This window comes from Balaenoptera ricei, chromosome X, assembly GCF_028023285.1.
Source record: "Balaenoptera ricei isolate mBalRic1 chromosome X, mBalRic1.hap2, whole genome shotgun sequence".
NCBI classification, from domain to species: Eukaryota; Metazoa; Chordata; class Mammalia; order Artiodactyla; family Balaenopteridae; genus Balaenoptera; species Balaenoptera ricei.
The window spans coordinates 71,828,350-71,853,863 of NC_082660.1; the positions used below are offsets into that span (position 1 = coordinate 71,828,350).

The following is a 25,514-nucleotide window of genomic DNA, read 5'->3' on the forward strand; positions in this document are numbered from 1 at the left end:
CTTCCTCCCTTTGCTAGCTCGGACTCTAATTTCATTCCAGGGCATAACAGCCCAGCATTTCTCTTCTAAGATTCCAGGGAGCTGCTGGAATTTTCACTAATCCATTAAATGCTAGCCAGCAGGACTAAGGGTCAGGGACAGCAAACTGCATTTGTGAGCAACTGCAGCTGGGGGGGGGAGATTAAGTACTTTAGCAAGCACAGTTGGCAGAGCTGGTGGTGGCCCAGGGGCTGGACCTCCTGTTACCTCTGCTACTGGGGCAGCTCTGCTCCCAGCTTCTGGGAACCTCTGGGGATAACATGCTGCACTATTGGGACCTGACGGCAAAAAATAGCAGCTGGGGACCCAAAAGAGCACAGGAAAATACCTCGATGGTGTCTGCTCACACACTCCTCTTCTCCCTGGATTACCAGCATGTGCAAATTCCTTTCGAGATCACACTCTGGATTATGTTAGCCTCTCTGGCAAAGATAGGTAAGTGAGGAACTTCCCAAGGCTCTCCCAGGGAGTTGCCTAATGGGGGAGAGGACTTTCAGGGCTTTTCCAGATGTTAAGAAAGGCACCTTTTCCTTAATAGACCAGAGAAAGACAAACTGGAATATTTGCCTCCCGTGCTCTGTCACAAGGATCTTTATCTTCATAGCTCAAACCCTCTTGCAGTGATTATGTTCAAATATTGGTGGTCTCCCAGCAGAAGGAGGTGGGAATAGGCTCAGCACAGGAACTTAGACTACAAAGGGTCCCAGTTGTTCAAGGGTTGAGAAGATGAGGCATAACTTTAAAAGGGAGAACAGAGAAATCTTAATAGAATGATTCTAACTGATATGAGTCTTTAGGCAGCCTTTTTTTCTCAGAGGATGCTTATTATAGTTACCAGGTAGTGAGAAAGTGGAACAAGTCCATTTCCTATTTTTTAAAAGATAGGCCTTTTTGTCACCACTCAGAATTTAAGTGGAAACACAAACTAAGACTAAATCCAGCAAGAAAAGAAGAGCTGCTATGTTTTAACTATTTCACCTTTATGAACACCCTGATTTACTAGTGTTATGATTCTCTTAAGGAGATTTATTCTGTTATTCCTTTTATGTTCTTTAATAATTTATCAGACCTTTGCTTTGGTGGTATTAAAATTATGAGAGTCCTTTAACAGTTCAAAGTATTTATGATGGAATTAACATTTTTATGTAGGTTGAGAACCAAAAACAATGCCAGGAAAACATAAAAGACTGTAGAATTCTGTCATTTTAAAATGAATTTATTCTAAAATAAACCATGTTCAGCATTTCAAAGTTTTATTTAAGTGACTTTATAGATACCAAAGCTTTACCATTCATGAAATGTAATATTTAATAATGACACAGAAAATCCATAGATTCATAGCACAATAGATTGTCAGAGCTGGAAAAACCCTAGAAATCATTCTTATCCAACTCCTTTATTTTATAGATAGGAAATCTGAGGCCCAGGGAGAGAAGATGCTTTGTGAAGTTCAACAAACCAGAACTAGAATGCTGGTCTCATGCTTCCTTGATTAGAAATACATGCTGTTTTGGGTGATAGTAATTAGCACTTGTGGATTCTTTTAAATTATTAGGGTTAATAATTAAGGTTATTAGGGTTAGGTTTCTTTTAAATTATTTTTGTAGTACTAGATATATTGATTATAATAAATAGTCTAATTAATGTTAATTTCAGGATAACAGGGCAAAGGAACTTCCCAGTAGGTCTTACATCCCCATTTGTTTAAGTAGGACTTTATTGAGCCATCACTGACAGACAATTTTTTGCTGTGACCTTGTAAGAGAATGTAAATTAAAAAACAAAAAACTTCCTTGTTAGCATTCATTCAACAAATACTTTTGAGCACATTTTATGTGTGGAGCATTATATTTGGCCCATGGGCTACAGAGATGAATAACACCCCATCCTTCCCATGAGGAGTTTTCAAATTATTTCAATGCCTAGAGGAAATAAGTGGTTCTGTAGAGCATAAAGAGAGACCTAGCATGGTTTAGTGGAAAGATAAGATTACTTTGAGCTATTTAATATTTGCTCAAATTTAGGAGCCAGTGCCTGGCACATAGGCAATCAGTATGTGTTAGATGAGTGAAGTACTTCTTTGGCCTCATATTTATCATTTCTAATATGGCGATAACAGTATTTACATTGCTGTGTTGGTATGATGAGAGAGTCAAATAGAAGAGTATATGTGAAAGCACTTTTGAAACTGTTTAAAGTCTAGCTTAGGAACCAACTGGCTTTCTTTTCTAAAAATATATTTATTATTTATTTGATAAGTATCTGTTGAGCTCTTTCTATGTGCTATCAATGTGCTAGGGGATTAATGTAAAAACTAGCTTCAATCCTTGAGAAAGTTGTAGTCAAATTAATTAACAAATATTTTAGAAAGGGATCTCAGCAGTGTATTAGTGGTGACTGGGGCAGAGAGGAAGGGGATGGATTAGCTCAGATGACCATTAAGGCCCTTTCTATAGCAGAGAGGATTGATGATAATTAGAGTCGTTATTTATAGGCTTCATGTAAGCTAGAGCATGATGATGTGGCATATAACATGGGCAGAGGTAAAAAAATACAGGATAAAACAGAGAACTGCTGCTATGTGGGTTGCTAGAGATGGCTGCATTTCCCTCATGGGATGAAAGACTCATATCATTCTATGAGAAAAAAACTAACTTTATAGTTGGGATTGTATTTTGATAATTCAGTAGTATGCATTAGTGTTAAGTCCATATCTGTCAATCAGACCAAGTGACAGTTTGGGGTAATTATAGGAACACTGAGCTAAAAGTCAGGAGACCTGGCTGGGTTGTCATCTCAGCTCTGCCACATAATTACCATTTAGCCATGAAAAGTCACTTTACTTCTTTGGCCTCAATTTCCTTATAAGTAATTTTAATTCCTTATCAATGAAGAGTTAGTTATGATTACTAAAGCCCTTTTCAACTCTTATTATTCAAAGCAGACATTTGAATTATGGTTGTCATTTCTATATTTTTAAGTTTCTGATGTCTTTGACTATGATCATGAGAAGAGCAGAAGAATATTGCCAGCTGATAAATGCATTGTTTCCATTTTAAAACATGTACTCACATTTTAAAATGATTCAGTGGGCACATGGATAATCATTTGCTGTTAACTGTGAACACTTTTATTCTATTAGTAAATATTTTCCATTATAAAGAAAATTGTCTCCACTCATGCCTCTGCATCTTTATCAAGTCATTATTAAAATGTAAAATGTAAAATGACTGAGAGGCTATTTTCCTGAAATCATGAGGCTTGAGAAGAAGGCTGACATATAGAGATGATCGATAATAAAGATGTTATAATAGTCTATCTTTTTTCTCTTTTCTAGGATTTCACCTCTATAATAAGTTACCCACAGTTGTACCTGAAAGCTGCCTCTTGATATTTGTATGTCGCAACATGGGAGGACTAATTTACAGTTTAAATGACAAATCCCCACCAGTCATGAACAGTGATATATTTTTCTTGTATTTACTTCCACCAATAGTCCTTGATGCAGGATATTTTATGCCTAGTTAGCCATCTTTTGAAAACATAGGGACCATTCTGTCATATGTTGTAGTTGGAACCATGTGGAATGCATTTGGGATAGGCCTTTCCCTCTATGGCATATGTCAGGAGAAGTACTTCAAACTTCAAGATGTGTCATTGCTCCATAACTTTTGGTTTGGTAGTTTGATTGCTGCAGTAGATCCTGTGGCTGTACTCTCTGTATTTGAAGAAATTCATGTGAATGAAAAGCTTCACATTTTGGCATTTGGAGAATCCCTCCTTAATGATGCTGTTACTGTTGTAAGTATCCGAAGCATGAGCTTTCATGGTAATTAATTAGGTTCCCTTATGGTCACCCTTGAAATTTAAATAAGAATTGAATTCTGGTTTAGACCATGATTGAGCAACTTAGTCCTAGGAATAAGTCTATGAATCGAGAGAATATGATTTACGGGTCATTAATATGTTTTCAAAAATAACCATGCTTTTTTGATACTATACTAATCTTGTATCAGTTTATTAAGTGAAAACTAGGATAAAACTTCTGGAGGCCACAGTCTTTCTAGTCATGTCAAATAAGAATATTTTAGCCATGAAGCATATATTCACAGCCCATCGGACAATTTTCAAACAGAATCATGCATAATTTGATATTGACCTGTAGAAATATCTTTTGATGTAGGGAAGATTTCTAGGAACTCATGTTGGGAAGGAAATGGGGAGTTGGAGGACTTCAAAGTTGAGAAACCTCAAAATAGAAGGATACATAGGGCATAAGTTGAGACTTTTCTGATTGGTAAATTCACTCTAATCTTTTTTTATGAAGGTGCTCTATAAGTTGTTCAAATCTTTCTCTGAAATGCCATCTATCAAACCATTGGATATTTTGGCTGGGATAGGAAAGTATTTTTTGGTTGGAATAGGAAGCATTTTCATTGGGCTCCTGTTTGGCATGGTTGCTGCCTTTACCACACACTTTACCAAGACCAGCCAGGTCATCGAACCTCTCTTTATCTTCTTATATAGCTATCTCTCCTACCTGACAGCTGAAATGTTCCGTCTCTCAGGGATTGTGGCATAAGTATCTGGAAAAGTCTTTGATTTATTGAATATCTTTTAGGAATTGAGTCTGATTTCCCACTAGAAATCTAGGAAATTGCATTTCCTAGATATGGGAGAAGGACCCTCCCTTTATGTTCTTCTAGGATTTCCTGTTACCTCTAATAGTCACTTAGTCATAGCACTGAAAGTGTTATTGTGGTCAAGTTCATGGGCTCCCTGTAGAGATTAAATGGCTACATCCCAACTACCTTGCCTATGTTGGGGTGGGGGTCAGTATGACTCTTTCATTGTATAACAAAAATGCTGAGAATTTGGCATGGGGCTACCTAGGGCAGTTCTCTATCTTTGCAGGGGAGAATCATTTCTCCTAATGGATTAGTTATCTGAGCTCAGTAGCATTCCAGTGGTAAGTAATTAGATGGCCCAGCTAATAAATAAGCTTGGCATTAGTCCTTGTATAGATGAACTTTCTGCCATAACAATTAAGAAATTTTATTACTTCTTTTGTAAACCATATGGCATATGCTATATTTTTTTTTTCCTATCCATCACTGGTATTTAACCAATGATGATAGTACCTCATATCTAGTAATTAGCTTGTAAGGCTAAATGCCCACATGGTAAGTATTAACGCCTAAGTGCTTTTGTACTAGGGTTCAGACAGACCATCCGTTCTGTGTTTTTAAAAGAAATAGAATGCATTTTTTTTTCAAATGTTGCATGTTTTCTGAAAGCTTAAAAAGAAAAAAAGAAAAGATTGATTTTTAAATTAAGTTCTATAGAGCTAATGCCATTTGATTTTAGGTTGCTCTAAGTTCTAAATGGAATTACTGTACATGATAAATGTCACAATATAGTGGTTGAAATTAGTCTGTTTTAAATAAAATGTTCTAGGTTGAAAGCAAGGATTCTATCTAGGGTCTGGGTGATTGCATTTTAATTTGTTAAGGGATGTAGTTTGTGCTTAAATTGTCTTTGATGTTTATTGTTCGTGTTACCTATTAATGAAAGACATGTTTAAAAAAATCCAATAAAAGAATTGGATTAGGAAATTTAAATTTAATTCTTCTAATCCAGGGCATTTTCCAAAGCTTTGAATACAGTATCTTTTAAGTGGCTTCCTTCTTTTGAGCACCCTGGACTTTTAAAGAATTTTGCAATGTGGAGAGTATTGCCATGTCTCTGTTGAGTCCTGAAAGAAAGAAACAGGGGGTCTCTCAGGTTAGAATGAATTCCAGTCAATCTTTTTCCATTGTCCCTGAGATACACTTTAATTAAAAAAACAGACAAGTAGTTATGAGCTCTTGTATGTTTAGTGCTATTCTCATTGTTAGGAATGATAAAAGTAACTTTTTAATAAATTTAAATTCTTGCTTTCAGAGATCTTATAATCTACTTAATGATGAAAAACATACACATGAAATAATAGGTTGACAACAAAGAAAGATGGGAAATACTCAAATGTATGGTAACAATGAATAGCACTTATCTGCTGTCATGCCTGGGCCTGGGCCAGAGTTTCTTGTGGAGAAGGGAAGGTCTGAGACCTAGGGGAAAAACAAGAGTGGGGGGTTGTGTAGAAAAGGGAGAAGAGAAGGCTGGCTTCATGGCTCTCTCAACACTGAAGACCTAGAGGCTGTAGAATTTTCTGCCTGCTTCCTCCTTTTGCCTTCCATAATAACTTCTTTTAATCTTTAGTGCCATTAAATATTGCACAGTTTTTGATTCATATTAACTGCTTTACGTGTGAGGACAATTTGTAACCAGCTACTCATTAAATCTTCCAGAAAGTGGCCATAAGGTACTTAATTATTTTTACCTTATACATATGTGAGCATGTTTTATCCATCCTCACCCCCAAAGATTGTGAGCTCCTGTAAGATAGTGACAATATCCTCTGTATTTTTCTGTTTTAACTAATTAACTAGCATACCATAGATGCTAAATATTTATTGAAGATAAGTTTTATTAATTTATTTATTTAGTATTATTATTACTTTATTTTTGTGTGCCTCCTAGAGAAAAGTTAGACTGGTAAAATGCTTTGGGGACTGGTAAAAATATTGTTATTTTGTTACCAAACTCAGGTTCAGCTGCTTGCCTCTTGAAAGCCGATACTGGAGACACAAGTGTTGGTTGGAAAAGGAAAAGTTGCTTTATTCAGGAGGCTGGCAACCTGGGGAGAAGGTGGACCAAGAACCAATTGCAAAGATTCTGCTCAGCCATGAAAGTTTTTAAAGGGGAAAAGGGAAGCTAGTTGCAGTTAACCATTTGGGGAGGGGATCAGAATCTTGGTCATCTTTCACTGTGTGCAGACTTACTGACTCCCTGTGATCTTTCTTTAGATGTTATCTTGTTCATGCAGTTTGCTCGTGAGATTACTGAAGGGGAAAATAGGGAAAAGATCTAGTCATCAGTTAATTACTTATTCTTCATTCCTACTTCTTCAGTCTAAAAAAAAAATCAACAGGTTAGACAAGGCATTATGTGATCAAAAGATTTGAGAAGTACGCTTGGGCCAGAGATTAGTGAAGCATGGGGGCACCTGGTGTAAGGTTAAGTTAAAATACAGCTGCTAAAGTGATGGGACAAAGGGCCTCCTGCAAAGAGCTGCTTCCTGCAAAAATCTGTTTCCTGCAAAGAGCTGCTTACAGTTTGATAGGTGTATTAAATACCTAGTAGCCCAAGTTACACTGCTAGGTGCTACATACAAAATTTGTGTACAGAGATACAACCCCTTTTTTAATTATTAGAGCTTGCTGTTACTTCAACACTTTATATAGTAAGGGTGAAAGCAAATAAGTGGTTGAAATTGATAGTCTAAGTGGTCTAAAAAGAAAGCTGTTCTCACTTTAAAATCCTTGTTATAATAATTTTTTTTTAAAAAACTAGTATTAGAATTTGATTCCTAAGTGGCTGTACTTCAAAAAAATACTATTTGTCTCACCTTTTTTAAAAGTTTTGCTGAAATAAAAGTTTGGATTTGTACAGTGAAAAGAGAAAGAAATGAAAAGGAAAAAAAGGGTGACCAAAAGTCTGTTGGGTGACAGCGACAGTGAAGGGAAAAGAAATAAAAGAAGTAGGGACAGGAAACCTTATAAAGTAGGTGAGACTTATTGCCAAATTAGCACATGGGGTGTGCCAGACTATCAATATAAGAACACAAACTTAACTTATGTAGGCAGGCTTGATTTGTTTTGCGTGGAGAGCTACAGGAACCATATCTGGTTATTACTGGTAAAGGTCTGACATGGATCTTTTTTGACAGGTGTTGTAAACTGTAGATTTTAGTCCTAGCCATTACCCCAAAAGGTGAATAGTTACAACTTAATTTTATAGTAATTTACTATTGCACCATATACAGTTTGTTACATAAAGAGAAATCATAAGGTATGCAGAGTTATGAAGTAAAACATACCTGAAAATTTTTGAGTCTAGTACAGGCATATCTCACTTTATTGTGCTTCATTTTATTGCACTTCACAGTTATTGCATTTTTTACAAACTGAAGGTTTGTGGCAACCCTGCATTGAGCAAGTCTATCGGTGCCGTTTATCCAATAACATTTGCTCACTTCATGTCTCTGTGTCACATTTTGATAATTCTTGCAGTATTTTAAACCCTCCACCAGCAGAAAGATTACAACTCACTGAAGGTTCAGTTGATGGTTAGCATTTTTAGCAATAAAGACTTTTAAAATTAAGGTATGTCCATTGATTTTCAGACATAATACTATTGTACATGTAATAGATTACAGTACAGAATAAACATAATTTTATGTGCACCGGGAAACCAAAAACTTCATGTGACTTGCTTTATTGCAATATTCACTTTATTACAGTGATCTGGTACAGAACCTGCAATATCACTGAGATATGCCTATATTCCACCTAGATTTTGTTGTGTTTTAGATCTTTGGCTTTTCTTCCTTATAAAGCACAGTCTTGGGATGCTTACAGTAACTCTTTTTGTATGAGAAGGATATTAATAACATTTTACTATATGAAACATAAGTGATCTATGCAGGATAATTTTTTCTATTTTAACATGATGTGGCATTGGGTGATAGAAAGGCCATAAGTACTGGAATTAGTCAGAGTTGGGTTCAAATATATGCTCTGCAACTTACTAGTTGTTTAATATTGGGCCAGTTAGTTAACTTATTTACATTTTGTGTATTTTGTGAGGTTATGAAGATTAAATGGAATAATTCATGAAATGTGACTATCATGTAATAGACACTCAATATTAGCAGTTCTAACCATTTTATTAGGAATGTGTTATATTTAATAGTTAATAAATCAAAATATATTTTAATCCTGCTTTATCCCCAAATTTTACTTAAATAGCTTTTCCTTTACCTGACATTGCCACCTTCATTAGCTCTTCCTACCCTGGCTAAAAGAAATGACCAAATTATAGTTCTGGTTTTGCATAATTGATCTTTCACTCTCACCTCTCTTAATACCTTCTTTTTGGTGTCATTTCTAAAAAAGAATTAGAAATGACCTAAGTGTTATGGGGGGGGGTACTTTAAAACCACAGCTACTTCATTCATCTTTTATCTGGTTATTGTCTTTCTTTATGAGATGTATGAATGTATGTTTGTCTATAGTTAGAAAACAGAATAGAAAGAAAAATTACAATCAATCTTTGAAAATAATCAGTTTATATGCAAATTGTATTTCTAGCTTAATGTATGTACTGTCAGAGTGACTTCATGTTACCTAAGATCATAAAGTGATTAAGAGTAGGAACCATGTCTAAAAATAGAATTACCATATGACCCAGCAATCCCACTACTGCACATATACCCAGAGAAAAGCATAATTCAAAAAGACACATGCACCCCAGTGTTCAATGCAGCACTATTTACAATAGCCAGGTCATGGAAGCAACCTAAATGTCCACTGACAGATGAATGGATAAAGAAGATGTGGTACATATATACAATGGCATATTACTCAGCCATAAAAAGAACAAAATTAGGTCATTTGTAGAGATGTGGATGGACCTCGGGACTGTCATACAGAGTGAAGTAAGTCAGAAAGAGAAAAACAAATATTGTGTATTAACGCATATATGTGGAATCTAGAAAAATGTTACAGATGAATGGGTTTGCAAGGCAGAAATAGAGACACAGATGTAGAGAACATACATATGGGCACCAAGGGGGGGAAGAAGGGTGGTGGTGGTAGTGGGATGAATTGGGAGACTGGGATTGACATATATACACTAATATGTATAAAATAGATAACTAATAAGAACCTGCTGTATAAAAATTAAATAAATAAAATTCAATTAAAAAAAAGAGTAGGAACTATGTATGGGGGAGAAATCACACAATGCACCATACTGCTCAGAAAATATTAAGCAGTATCAACTGGGAATTGCCTTAGATGTGGTCATAGTGTATGTCTGGTGGCAATAATATATTCTGGGTAATATTTTAATTAGTTACCACCTATAAGATCCTCAAAGATGCAAATGTAGAACTCTCTTGTGCTGAAAGACACCAGACAGCATATAGTATTTCAGGAATTTCAGCAGAAGCTCTATGTGAATCTTACTCCCTGAGGATTTCATTATTCCATTTCTCTCAAACAATAACAAATTGACCCAAGAGAATGGACACTTGTGGTTATAGAGCTGCTTTAATTTTTTTTTTTTTTTACAGAATATGATATAAGAATAAAACCTGCATGTAACGGGTTGGAAAACAAGAAATTTATGATAATTATTAAGTAACCAAATGCTATTTATTGGAAGAAATTATTAAACATAGTGAAAATAATAAGGAAATATATTCTCTGGAGATGAATTAGCACTTGAGAGTTCACTTAAGGTTTTTTTTTTTTAACATCTTTATTGGAGTATAATTGCTTTACAATGGTGTGTTAGCTTCTGCTTTACAACAAAGTGAATTAGTTATACATATACATATGTTCCCATATCTCTTCCCTCTTGCATCTACCTCCCTCCCACCCTCCATATCCCACCCCTCTAGGTGGTCACAAAGCACAGAGCTGATCTCCCTGTGCTATGCGGCTGCTTCCCACTAGCTATCTATTTTACGTTTGGTAGTGTATATATGTCCATGACACTCTCTCACTTTGTCACATCTTACCCTTCCCCCTCCCCATATCCTCAGGTCCATTCTCTAGTAGGCCTGGGTCTTTATTCCCGTCTTGCCACTAGGTTCTTCATGAACTTTTTTTTTTTTCCCTTAGATTCCATATATATGTGTTAGCATACAGTTTTTGTTTTTATCTTTCTGACTTACTTTACTCTATATGACAGACTTTAACTCCATCCACCTCACTACAAATAACTCCATTTCGTTTCTTTTTATGGCTGAGTAATATTCCATTGTATATATGTGCCACATCTTCATTATCCATTCATCCGATGTTGGACATTTAGGTTGCTTCCATGTCCTGGCTGTTGTAAATAGAGCTGCAATGAATATTTTGGTACATGACTCTTTTTGAATTATGTTTTCTCAGGGTATATGCCCAGTAGTGGGATTGCTGGGTCATATGGTAGTTCTATTTTTGGTTTTGTTTTTTTTTTAACATCTTTATTGAAGTATAATTGCTTTACAATGGTGTGTTAGTTTCTGCTTTATAACAAAGTGAATCAGTTATACATATACATATGTTCCCATATCTCTTCCCTCATGCATCTCCCTCTCTCCCATCCTACCTATCCCACCACTCTAGGTGGTCACAAAGCACCGAGCTGATCTCCCTGTGCTATGCGGCTGCTTCCCACTAGCTATCTATTTTACATTTGGTAGTGTATATATGTCCATGACACTCTCTCACCCTGTCACATCTCACCCCTCCCCCTCCCCATATCCTCAAGTCCATTCCTTAGTAGGTCTGTGTCTTTATTCCCATCTTGCCACTAGGTTCTTCATGACCTTTTTTTTTTCTTTTTTCCTTAGATTCCATATATATGTGTTAGCATACTGTATTTGTTTTTCTCTTTCTGACTTACTTCACTCTGTATGACAGACTCTAACTCCATCCACCTCATTACAGATACCTCCATTTCATTTCTTTTTATGGCTGAGTAATATTCCATTGTATATATGTTATACATCTTCTTTATCCATTCATCCGAATATTATTCAACATAGTTTTGGAAGGGTTGGCCACAGCAATCAGAGAAGAAAAAGAAATAAAAGGAATCCAAATCGGAAAAGAAGAAGTAAAGCTGTCACTGTTTGCAGATGACATGATACTATACATAGAGAATCCTAAAACTGCCACCAGGAAACTACTAGAGCTAATCAATGAATTTGGTAAAGTAGCAGGATACAAAATTAATGCACAGAAATCTCTTGCATTCCTATAAACTAATGATGAAAAATCTGAAAGTGAAATTAAGAAAACACTCCCGTTTACCCTTGCAACAAAAAGAATAAAATATCTAGGAATAAACCTACCTGAGGCAACAAAAGACCTGTATGTAGAAAATTATAGGACACTGATGAAAGAAATTAAAGATGATACAAATAGATGGAGAGACATACCATGTTCTTGGACTGGAAGAATCAACATTGTGAAAATGACTCTACTACCCAAAGCAATCTACAGATTCAATGCAATCCCTATCAAACTACCACTGGCATTTTTCACAGAAGTAGAACAAAAAATTTCACAATTTGTATGGAGACACAAAAGACCCCGAATAGCCAAAGCAATCTTATTTTTGGTTTTTTTTTTTTTGGTTTTTAAAAAAATTTTTTTTTAAACATCTTTATTGAAGTATAATTGCTTCACAATGGTGTGTTAGTTTCTGCTTTATAACCAAGTGAATCAGCTACACATATACACACGTTCCCATATTTCCTCCCTCCCGCATCTCCCTCCCTCCCACCCTCCATATCCCACCCCCCCAGGCAGTCACAAAGCACTGAGCTGATCTCCCTATGCTATGCGGCTGCTTCCCACTAGCTATCTATTTTATATTTGGTAGTGTATATATGTCCATGACACTCTCTCACACTGTCACATCTCACCCCTCCCCGTCCCCATATCCTCAAGTCCATTCTCTAGTAGGTCTGTGTCTTTATTCCCATCTTGCCACTAGGTTCTTCATGACCTTTTTTTTTCCCCTTAGATTCCATATATATGTGTTAGCATACTGTATTTGTTTTTCTCTTTCTGACTTACTTCACTCTGTATGACAGATTCTAACTCCATCCACCTCATTACAAATACCTCCATTTCATTTCTTTTTAAGGCTGGGTAATATTCCATTGTATATATGTGCCACATCTTCTTTATCCATTCATCCAATGATGGACACTTAGGTTGCTTCCATGTCCTGGCTATTGTAAATAGAGCTGCAATGAACATTTTGGTACATGACTCTTTTTGAATTATGGTTTTCTCAGGGTATATGCCCAGTAGTGGGATTGCTGGGTCATATGGTAGTTCTATTTTTAGTTTTTTAAGGAACCTCCATACTGTTCTCCATAGTGGCTGTATCAATTTACATTCCCACCAACAGTGCAAGAGTGTTCCCTTTTCTCCACACCCTCTCCAGCATTTATTGTTTCTAGATTTTTTGATAATGGCCATTCTGACTGGTGTGAGATGATACCTCATTGCAGTTTTGATTTGCATTTCTTTAATGATTAATGATGTTGAGCATTCTTTCATGTGTCTGTTGGCCATCTGTATATCTTCTTTGGAGAAATGTCTATTTAGGTCTTCTGCCCATTTTTGGATTGGGTTGTTCGTTTTTTTTGTTATTGAGCTGCATGAGCTGCTTGTAAACCTTGGAGATTAATCCTTTGTCAGTTGCTTCATTTGCAAATATTTTCTCCCATTCTGAGGGTTGTCTTTTGGTCTTGTTTATGGTTTCCTTTGCTGTGCAAAAGCTTTCAAGTTTCATTAGGTCCCATTTGTTTACTTGTGTTTTTATTTCCATTTCTCTAGGACCTGAGTCAAAAAGGATCTTGCTGTGATTTATGTCATACAGTGTTCTGCCTATGTTTTCCTCTAAGAGTTTGATAGTGTCTGGCTTTACACTTAGATCTTTAATCCATTTTGAGTTTATTTTTGTGTATGGTGTCAGGGAGTGTTCTAATTTCATACTTTTACATGTACCTGTCCAGTTTTCCCAGCACCACTTATTGAAGAGGCTGTCTTTTCTCCACTGTATATGCTTGCCTCCTTTATCAAAGATAAGGTGACCATATGTGCATGGGTTTATCTCTGGGGTTTCTATACTGTTCCATTGATCTATATTTCTGTTTTTGTGCCAGTACCAAACTGTCTTGATTACTGTAGCTTTGTAATATAGTCTGGAGTCAGGGAGCCTGATTCCTCCAGCTCCATTTTTCGTTCTCAAGATTGCTTTGGCTATTAGGGGTCTTTTGTGTCTCCATACAAATTGTGAAATTTATTGTTCTAGTTCTGTGAAAAATGCCAGTGGTAGTTTGATAGGTATTGCATTGAATCTGTAGATTGCTTTGGGTAGTAGAGTCATTTTCACAATGTTGATTCTTCCAATCCAAGAACATGGCATATCTCTCCATCTATTTGTATCATCTTTGATTTCTTTCATCAGTGTCCTATAATTTTCTGCATACACGTCTTTTGTCTCCTCAGGTAGGTTTATTCCTAGATATTTTATTCTTTTTGTTGCAAGGGTAAACGGGAGTGTTTTTTTTAATTTCACTTTCAGATTTTTCATCATTAGTATATAGGAATGCAAGAGATTTCTGAGCATTAATTTTGTATCCTGCTACTTTACCAAATTCATTGATTAGTTCTAGTAGTTTCCTGGTGGCAGTTTTAGGATTCTCTATGTATAGTATCATGTCATCTGCAAACAGTGACAGCTTTACTTCTTCTTTTCCGATTTGGATTCCTTTTATTTCTTTTTCTTCTCTGATTGATGTGGCTAACACTTCCAAAGCTATCTTGAATAATAGTGGTGAGAGTGGGCAACCTTGTCTTGTTCCTGATCTTAGTGGAAATGGTTTCAGTTTTTCACCATTGAGGACAATGTTGGCTGTGGGTTTGTCATATATGGCCTTTATTATGTTGAGGAAAGTTCCCTCTATGCCTACTTTCTGCAGGGCTTTTATCATAAATGAGTGTTGAATTTTGTCGAAAGCTTTCTCTGCATCTATTGAGATGATCATATGGTTTTTCTCCTTCAATTTGTTAATATGATGTATCACGTTGATTGATTTGCGTATATTGAAGAATCCTTGCATTCCTGGAATAAACCCCGATTGATCCTGGTGTATAATCCTTTTAATGTGCTGTTGGATTCTGTTTGCTAGTATTTTGTTGAGGATTTTTGCATCTATGTTCATCAGTGATATTGGTCTGTAGTTTTCTTTCTTTGTGACATCTTTCTCTGGTTTTGGTATCAGGGTGATCGTGGCCTCGTAGAATGAGTTGGGGAGTGTTCCTCCCTCTGCAATATTTTGGAAGAGTTTGAGAAGGATAGGTGTTAGCTCTTCTCTAAATGTTTGATAGAATTCGCCTGTGAAGCCATCTGGTCCTGGGCTTTTGTTTGTTGGAAGATTTTTAATAACAGTTTCAATTTCAGGGCTTGTGATTGGTCTGTTCATTATTTCTATTTCTTCCTGGTTCAGTCTCGGTAGGTTGTGCATTTCTAAGAATCTGTCCATTTCTTCCAGGTTGTCCATTTTATTGGCATAGAGTTGCTTGTAATAATCTCTCATGATCGTTTGTATTTCTGCAGTGTCAGTGGTTACTTCTCCTTTTTCATTTCTAATTCTATTGATCTGAGTCTTCTCCCTTTTTCTCTTGATGAGTCTGGCTAATGTTTTTTCAATTTTGTTTATCTTCTTGAAGAACCAGCTTTTAGTTTCATTGATTTTTGCTATTGTTTCCTTCATTTCTTTTTCATTTATTTCTGATCTGATCTTTATGATTTCTTTCCTTCTGCTAGCCTTGGGGTTTTTTTGCTTTTCTTTCTCTAATTGCTTTAAGTGCAAGGTTAGGTTGTGTATTCCAGATGTTTCCTGTTTCTTGATGTAGGCTTGTATTGCTATAAACTTCCCTCTTAGCACTGCTTTTGCTGCAACCCATAGGTTTTGGGTGGTCGTGTCTCCATTGTCATTTGTTTCTAGGTACTTTTTGATTTCCCCTTTGACTTCTTCAGATATCACTTCGTTATTAAGTAGTGTATTGTGTAGCCTCCATGTGTTCGTATTTTTTACAGATCTTTTCCTGTAATTGATATCTAGTCTCAGAGCATTGTGGTCGGAATAGATACTTGATACGATTTCAATTCTCTTAAATTTACCAAGGCTTGATTTGTGACCCAAGATTTGATCTATCCTGGAGAATATTCCATGAGCACTTGAGAAAAATGTGTATTCTGTTGTTTTTGGGTGGAATGTCCTATAAATATCAATTAAGTCCATCTTGTTTAATGTATCATTTAAAGCTTGTGTTTCCTTATTTATTTTCATTTTGGATGATGTGTCCATTGATGAAAGTGGGGTGTCAAAGTCCCCTACTATGATTGTGTTACTGTCGATTTCCCCTTTTATGGCTGTTAGTGTTTGCCTTATGTATTGAGGTGCTCGTATGTTGGGCGCATAAATATTTACAATTGTTATACCTTCCTCTTGGTTCGATCCCTTGATCATTATATAGTGTCCTTCTTTGTCTCTTGTAATAGTCTTTATTTTAAAGTCTATTTTGTCCTATATGAGAATTGCTACTCCAGCTTTCTTTTGATTTCCATTTGCATGGAATATCTTTTTCCATCCCCTCACTTTCAGTCTGTATGTGTCTCTAGGTCTGAAGTGGGTCTCTTGTAGACAGCATATATATGGGTCTTGCTTTTGTATCCATTCATCCAGTCTGTGTCTTTCGGTGGGAGCATTTAATCCATTTACATTTAAGGTAATTATCGATATGTATGTTCCTATTCCCATTTTCTTAAATATTTTGTGTTTGTTATTGTAGGTGTTTTCCTTCTCTTTTTTTTCTTGCCTAGAGAAGTTCCTTTAGCATTTCTTGTAAAGCTGGTTTGGTGGTGCTGAGCTCTCTCAGCTTTTGTTTGTCTGTAAAGGTTTTAATTTCTCTGTCAAATCTGAATGAGATCCTTGCTGGTTGGAGTAATCTTGGTTGTAGGTTTTTCCCCTTCATCACTTTAAGTATATCCTGCCACTCCCTTCTGGCTTGCAGAGTTTCTGCTGAAAGATCAGATGTTAACCTTATGGGGATTCCCTTGTGTGTTATTGGTTGTTTTTCCCTTGCTGCTTTTAATGTTTTCTTTATATTTAATTTTTGATAGTTTGCTTAATATGTGTCTTGGCGTGTTTCTCCTTGGATTTATCTTGTATGGGACTCTCTGTGCTTCCAGGACTTGATTAACTATTTCCTTTCCCATATTAGGGAAGTTTTCAAATATAATCTCTTCAAATATTTTCTCAGTCCCTTTCTTTTTCTCTTCTTCTTCTGGGACCCCTATAATTCGAATGTTGGTGCGTTTAATGTTGTCCCAGAGGTCTCTGAGACTGTCCTCAGTTCTTTTCATTCTTTTTTCTTTATCCTGCTCTGCAGTAGTTATTTCCACTATTTTATCTTCCAGGTCACTTATTCGTTCTTCTGCCTCAGTCATTCTGCTATTGATCCTGTCTAGAGTATTTTTAATTTCATTTATTGTGTTTTTCATTGTTGATTGGTTCCTCTTTATTTCTTCTACATCCTTGTTAATTGTTTCTTGCATTTTGTCTATTCTATTTCCAAGATTTTGAATCATCCTTACTATCATTATTCTGAATTCTTTTTCAGGTAGACTGCCTATTTCCTCTTCATTTGTTAGGTCTGGTGTGTTTTGACCCTGCTCCTTCACCTGCTGTGTGGTTTTTTTTCTTCTCATTTTGCTTATCTTTCTGTGTTTGGGTCTCCTTTTCACAGCCTGCAGGTTCGTAGTTCCCGTTGTTTTTGGTATCTGTCCCCAGTGGCTAAGGTTGGTTCAGTGGGTTGTGTAGGCTTCCTGGTGGAGGGGACTAGTGCCTGTGTTCTGGTGCATGAGGTTGGATCTTGTCTTTCTGGTGGGCACATCCACGTCTGGTGGTGTGTTTTGGGGTGTCTGTGGCCTTATTATGATTTTAGGCAGCCTCTCTGCTAATGGATGGGGCTGTGTTCCTGTCTTGCTAGTTGTTTGGCATAGGGTGTCCAGAACTGTAGCTTGCTGTTCGTTGAGTGAAGCTGGGTCTTGATGTTGAGATGGAGATCTCTGAGAGATTTTCGCCATTTGGTATTACGTGGAGCTGGGAGGTCTCTTGTGGACCAGTGTCCTGAAGTTGGCTCTCCCACCTCAGAGGCACAGCCCTGATGCCTGGCTGGAGCACCAAGAGCCTTTCATCCACACGGCTCAGAATAAAAGGGAGAAAAAAATAGGAAGAAAGAAAGAAAGAGGATAAAATAAAATAAAATAAAATAAAGCTATTATAATAAAAATATGAAAAAAATTTATTAAGAATAAATGTATTCAGAAAAATATTTTTTTAATTTTTAAAAATAGATTTATTAATTCTTTATAGTAAAAAATAAGAAAAAATTATTAAGAAAAAATTTATTAAGAAAAAAAATTTAATTTTTTAAAATAAAAATTTAGAAAAAACTTATTAAAATTTTTTTTTAATTTCTGAAAATAGAAAATAAGGAAAAATTATTAAGAAAACATTTATTAGGAAAAACAATTTTTTTTAAGTAAAAAAAAAAAAAAAAACACGGGCGGACCTAGCCCTAGGACTAATGGTGAAAGCAAAGCTATACAGACAAAATCTCACCCAGAAGCATAAACATATACACTCAGAAAAAAAGGAAAAGGGGAAAAATTAATATATCCTGCTCCCAAAGTCCACCTCTTGAATTTGGGATGATTCGTTGTCTATTCAGGTATTCAGCAGATGCAGGCACATCAAGTTGTTTGTGGAGGTTTAATCTGCCGCTTCTGAGGCTGTTGGGAGAGATTTCCCTTTCTCTTCTTTGTTTGTACAGCTCCCGAAGTTCAGCTTTGGATTTGGACCCGCCTCTGCATGTAGGTCGCCTGAGGGCGTCCGTTCCCCGCCCAGACAGAACGGGGTTAAAGGAGCAGCTGCTTCGTGGGCTCTGGCTCACTCAGGCTGGGGGGAGGGAGGGGTACGGTTGCGGGGCGAGCCTGCGGTGGCAGAGTCTGACGTGACGTTGCAGCAGCCTGAGGCGTGCCGTGCGTTCTCCCAGTGAAGTTGTCCCTGGATCACAGGACCCTGGCAGTGGCGGGCTGCACTGGCTCCCGGGAGGGGCAGTGTGGAGAGTGACCTTTGCTCGCACACAGGCTTCTTGGTGGTGGCAGCAGCAGCCTTAGCATCTCCTGCCCGTCTCTGGGGCCTGCGCTGATAACCGCGGCTTGCGCCCGCCTCTGGGTTCCACACTGATAGCCGTGGCTCAAGCTCGCCTCTGGGGTCTGCGCTGATAGCCGCAGCTCACGCCCGCCTCTGGGATCCGTGCTGATAGCCAAGGCTCGCGCCCGTCTCTGGAGTTCGTTTAGGTGGCACTCTGAATCCCCTTTCCTTGCGCGCCGCAAAACAAAGAGGCAAAAAAGAGTCTCTTGCCTCTTCGGCAGCTGCAGACTTTTTCCCGGACTCCCTCCGGCTAGCACCGAAGCCCGAGCCTCAGCTCCCAGCCCCCCGCCCACCCTGGCGGCTGAGCAGACAAGACTCTCGGGCTGGTGAGCGCTGCTCAGCGCCGAGCCTCTGTGTGGGAATCTCTCCGTTTTTCCCTCTGCGCCCCTGTTGCTGTGGGATCTGCGCTGATAGCCGCGGCTTGCACTCGCCTGTGGGGTCCGCGCTGATAACTGCGGCTCGCACCTGTATCTGGGGTCCGCGCTGTTAGCCGCGGCTCGCGCCCGTCTCTGGAGTTTGTTTAGGCGGCGCTCTGAATCCCCTTTCCTTGCATGCCATGAAACAAAGAGGCAAGAAAAAGTCTCTTGCCTCTTCGGCAGCTGCAGGCTTTTTCCCGGACTCCCTCCGGCTAGCACCGAAACCCGAGCCTCAACTCCCAGGCCCCGCCCGCCCCAGCGGCTGAGCAGACAAGACTCTCGGGCTGGTGAGTGCTACTCAGCACCGATCCTCCATGCGGGAATCTCTCCGCTTTGCCCTCCGCACCCCTGTGGCTGCACTCTCCTCCGTGGCTTCGAAGCTTCCCCCCTCCATCACCCGCAGTCTCTGCCCGCGAAGGGGCCTTCTAGTGTGTGGAAACCTTTCCTCCTTCACAGCTCCCTCCCACTGGTGCAGGTCCCGTCCCCATTCTTTTGTCTCTGTTACTTCTTTTTTCTTTTGCCCTACACAGGTAGGTGGGGATTTTCTTGCATTTTGTGAGATCTGACGTCTTCTGCCAGCGTTCAGTGGGTGTTCTGTAGGAGCAGTTCCACGTGTAGATGTATTTCTACTGTAACCGTGGGAAGGAAGGTGATCTCCACATCTTACTCTTCTGCCATCTTGCCCCTCCCCCTTATTTTTGGTTTTTAAAGGAACCTCCATACTATTCTCCATAGTGGCTGTATCAATTTGCATTCGCACCAACAGTGCAAGAGTGTTCCTTTATCTCCAAACCCTCTCCAGCATTTATGGTTTGCAGATTTTCTGATGATGGCCATTCTGACCGGTGTGAGGTGACACCTCAATGTAGTTTTGATTTGCATTTCTCTAATGATTAGTGATGTTGAGCATTCTTTCATGTGTTTGTTGGCAATCTGTATATCTTCTTTGGAGAAATGTCTATTTAGGTCTTCTGCCCATTTTTGGATTGGGTTGTTTGTTTTTTTGTTATTGAGTTGCATGAGCTGCTTGTAAATCTTGGAGATTTATCCTTTGTCAGTTGCTTCATTTGCAAATATTTTCTCCCATTCTGAGGGTTGTCTTTTGGTCTTGTTTATGGTTTCCTTTGCTGTGCAAAAGCTTTTAAGTTTCATTTGGTCCCATTTGATTATTTGTGTTTTTATTTCCATTTCTCTAGGAGCTGGGTCAAAAAGGATCTTTCTGTGATTTATGTCATACAGTGTTCTGCCTATGTTTTCCTCTAAGAGTTTGAGAGTGTCTGGCCTTACATTTAGGTCTTTAATCCATTTTGAGTTTATTTTTGTGTATGGTGTTAGGGAGTGTCCTAGTTTCATACTTTTACATGTACCTGTCCTATTTTCCCAGCACCACTTATTGAAGAGGCTGTCTTTTCTCCACTGTATATGCTTGCCTCCTTTATCAAAGATAAGGTGACCATATGTGTGTGGGTTTATCTCTGGGCTTTCTATCCTGTTCCATTGATCTATGTTTCTGTTTTTGTGCCAGTACCATACTGTCTTGATTACTGTAGCTTTGTAGTATAGTCTGAAATCAGGGAGCCTGATTCCTCCAGCTCCATTTTTCGTTCTCAAGATTGCTTTTGGTATTCGGGTTTTTTGTGTTTCCATACAAATTGTGAAATTTTTTGTTCTAGTTCTGTGAAAAATGCCAGTGGTAGTTGGATAGGGATTGCATTGAATCTGTAGATTGCTTTGGGTAGTAGAGTCATTTTCACAATGTTGATTCTTCCAATCCAAGAACATGGTATATCTCTCCATCTATTTGTATCATCTTTAATTTCTTTCATCAGTGTCTTATAATTTTCTGCATACAGGTCTTTTGTCTCCTTCGGTAGGTTTATTCCTAGATATTTTATTATTTTTGTTGCAATGGTAAATGGGAGTGTTTTCTTAATTTCACTTTCAGATTTTTCATCATTAGTGTATTGGAATGCAAGAGATTTCTGTCCATTAATTTTGTATCCTGCTACTTTACCAAATTCATTCATTAGCTCTAGTAGATTTCTGGTAGCATCTTTAGGATTCTCTATGTATAGTATCATGTCATCTGCAAACAGTGACAGCTTTACTTCTTCTTTTCCGATTTGGATTCCTTTTATTTCTTTTTCTTCTCTGATTGCTGTGGCTAACACTTCCAAAACTGTGTTGAATAATAGTGGTGAGAGTGGGCAACCTTGTCTTGTTCCTGATCTTAGTGGAAATGGTTTCAGTTTTTCACCATTGAGGACAATGTTGGCTGTGGGTTTGTCATATATGGCCTTTATTATGTTGAGGAAAGTTCCCTCTATGCCTACTTTCTGCAGGGCTTTTATCATAAATGGGTGTTGAATTCTGTCAAAGCTTTCTCTGCATCTACTGAGATGATCGTATGGTTTTTCTCCTTCAATTTGTTAGTATGGTGTATCTCGTTGATTGATTTGCATACATTGAAGAATCCTTGCATTCCTGGAATAAAGCCCACTTGATCATGGTGTATGATCCTTTTAATGTGCTGTTGGATTCTGTTTGCTAGTATTTTGTTGAGGATTTTTGCATCTATGTTCATCAGTGATATTGGCCTGTAGTGTTCTTTCTTTGTGACACCTTTGTCTGGTTTTGGTATCAGGGTGATGGTGGCCTCATAGAATGGGTTAGGGAGTGTTCCTCCCTCTGCAATATTTTGGAAGAATTTGAGAAGGATAGGTGTTAGCTCTTCTCTAAATGTTTGATAGAATTCGCCTGTGAAGCCATCTGGTCCTGGGCTTTTGTTTGTTGGAAGATTTTTAATAACAGTTTCAATTTCAGTGCTTGTGATTGGTCTGTTCATATTTTCTATTTCTTCCTGGTTCAGTCTCAGCAGGTTGTGCATTTCTAAGAATTTGTCCATTTCTTCCAGGTTGTCCATTTTATTGGCATAGAGTTGCTTGTAGTAATCTCTCATGATCCTTTGTATTTCTGCAGTGTCAGCTGTTACTTCTCCTTTTTCATTTCTAATTCTATTGATTTGAGTCTTCTCCTTTTTTATCTTGATGAGTCTGGCTAACGGTTTATCAATTTTGTTTATCTTCTCAAAGAACCAGCTTTTAGTTTTGTTGATATTTGCTATTGTTTTCTTCATTTCTTTTTCATTTATTTCTGATCTGATCTTTATGATTTCTTTCCTTCTGCTAACTTTGGGGTGTTTTTTTTCTTCTGTCTCTAATTGCTTTAGGTGCAAGGTTAGGTTGTTTATTCGAGATGTTTCCTGTTTCTTGAGGTAGGCTTGTATTGCTGTAAACTTCACTCTTGGAGCTGCTTTTGCTGCATCCCATAGATTTTGGGTCGTCGTGTCTCCATTGTCATTTGTTTCTAGGTATTTTTTTGATTTCCCCTTTGATTTCTTCAGTGATCACTTCGTTATTAAGTAGTGTATTATGTAGCCTCCATGTGTTTGTACTTTTTACAGATCTTTTCCTGTAACTGATATCTAGTCTCATAGCGTTGTGGTCGGAAAAGATACTTGATGTGATTTCAGTTTTCTTAAATTCACCAAGGCTTGATTTGTGACCCAAGATATGATCTATCCTGGAGAATGTTCCATGAGCACTTGAGAAAAATGTGTATTCTGTTGTCTTTGGGTGGAATGTCCTTTAAATATCAATTACGTCCATCTTGTTTAATGTATCATTTAAAGCTTGTGTTTCCTTATTTATTTTCATTTTGGATGATCTGTCCATTGGTGAAAGCGGGGTGTTAAAGTCCCCTACTATGATTGTGTTACTGTCGATTTCCCCTTTTATGGCTGTTAGTATTTGCCTTATGTATTGAGGTGCTCATATGTTGGGCGCATAAATATTTACAATTGTTATACTTTCCTCTTGGATCGATCCCTTGATCATTATATAGTGTACTTCTTTGTCTCTTGTAATAGTCTTTATTTTAAAGTCTATTTTGTCTGATATGAGAATTGCTACTCCAGCATTCTTTTGATTTCCATTTGCATTTAATATCTTTTTCCATCCCCTCACTTTCAGTCTGTATGTGTCCCTAGGTCTGAAGTGGGTCTCTTGTAGACAGCATATATATGGGTCCTGTTTTTGTATCCATTCATCCAGTCTGTGTCTTTTGGTGGGAGCATTTAATCCATTTACATTTAAGGTAATTATCGATATGTATGTTCCTATTCCCATTTTCTTAAATATTTTGTGTTTGTTATTGTAGGTGTTTTCCTTCTCTTTTTTTTCTTGCCTAGAGAAGTTCCTTTAGCATTTCTTGTAAAGCTGGTTTGGTGGTGCTGAGCTCTCTCAGCTTTTGCTTGTCTGTAAAGATTTTAATTTTTCCATCAAATCTGAATGAGATCCTTGCTGGGTAGAGTAATCTTGGTTGTAGGTTTTTCTCCTTCATCATTTTAGTATGTCCTACCACTCCCTTCTGGCTTGCAGAGTTTCTGCTGAAAAATCAACTGTTAACCTTATGGGGATTCCCTTGTGTGTTATTTGTTGTTTTTCCCTTGCTGCTTTTAATATGTTTTCTTTATATTTAATTTTTGATAGTTTGATTAATATGTGTCTTGGCGTGTTTCTTCTTGGATTCATCTTGTATGGGACTCTCTGTGCTTCCAGGACTTGATTAACTATTTCCTTTTCCATATTAGGGAATTGTACAACTATAATCTCTTCAAATATTTTCTCAGTCCCTTTCTTTTTCTCTTCTTCTTCTGGGTCCCCTATAATTCGAATATTGGTGTGTTTAATGTTGTCCCAGGGGTCTCTGAAACTGTCCTCAGTTCTTTTCATTCTTTTTTCTTTATTCTGCTCTGCAGTAGTTATTTCCACTATTTTATATTCCAGATCACTTATCCGTTCTTGTGCCTCAGGTATTTTGCTATTGATCCCTTCTAGAGTATTTTTAATTTCATTTATTGTGTTTTTCATCGTGGCTTGGTTCCTCTTTAGTTCTTCTAGGTCCTTGTTAAATGTTTCTTGCATTTTGTCTATTCTATTTCCAAGATTTTGGATCATCTTTACTATCATTATTCTGAATTCTTTTTCAGGTAGACTGCGTATTTCCTCTTCATTTGTTAGGTCTGGTGTGTTTTGACCCTGCTCCTTCACCTGCTGTGTGTTTTTGGTCTTCTCATTTTGCTTACCTTACTGTGTTTGGGATCTCCTTTTCACAGGCTGCAGGTTCGTAGTTTCTGTTGTTTTTGGTATCTGTCCCCAGTGGCTAAGGTTGCTTCAGTGGGTTGTGTAGGCTTCCTGGTGGAGGGGACTAGTGCCTGTGTTCTGGTGGATGAGGTTGGATCTTGTCTTTCTGGTGGGCAAGTCCACGTCTGGTTGTGTGTTTTGGGGTGTCTGTGGCCTTATTATGATTTTAGGCAGCCTCCCTGCTAATGGATGGGGCTGTGTTCCTGTCTTGCTAGTTGTTTGACATAGGGTGTCCAGCACTATAGCTTGCTGGTCGTTGAGTAAAGCTGGGTCTTGGTGTTGAGATGGAGATCTCTGGGGGATTTTCGTCATTTGGTATTATGTGGAGCTGGGAGTTCTCTTGTGGACCAGTGTCCTGAAGTTGGCTCTCCCACCTCAGAGGCACAACCCTGATGCCTGGCTGGAGCACCAGGAGCCTTTCATCCACACAGCTCAGAATAAAAAGGAGAAAAATTAGAAAGAAAAAAAGAGAAGATAAAATAAAATAAAGTTATTAAAATAAGGAAAAAGAAAAATAATTATTAAGAAAAACAGAAAAAAACATTTTTTAAGTAAAAAAAAAAAAAAAAAGGACAGACAGAACCCTAGGACAAATGGTGAAAGCAAAGCTATACAGACAAAATCTCACACAGAAGGATACACATACACACTCACAAAAAGAGGAAAAGGGGAAAAAATAATATATCTTGCTCCCAATGTCCACCTCCTCAATTTGAGATGATTTGTTGTCTATTCAGGTATTCCACAGATGCATGGTAAATCAAGTTGCTTGTGGAGATTTAATCCGCTGCTCCTGAGGCTACTGGGAGAGATTTCCCTTTCTCTTCTTTGTTTGCACAGCTCCCGGGTTTCAGCTTTGGATTTGGACCTGGTTTCAGCTTTGGA

At 37.8% G+C, this 25,514-nt stretch overlaps 1 protein-coding gene across 1 annotated transcript in view; it reads left to right on the forward strand.

The window, feature by feature from the left end:
- The first annotated feature begins 299 nt into the window (after nt 1–299).
- Nucleotides 300–25,514, forward strand: part of LOC132357097 (sodium/hydrogen exchanger 2-like) — a 52,684-nt gene continuing 27,469 nt past the window's right edge. The window contains 3 exon segments of the mRNA XM_059910402.1: nt 300–474; nt 3,377–3,840; nt 4,367–4,612. Coding sequence (XP_059766385.1) covers nt 300–474; nt 3,377–3,840; nt 4,367–4,612 — 885 coding nt within the window.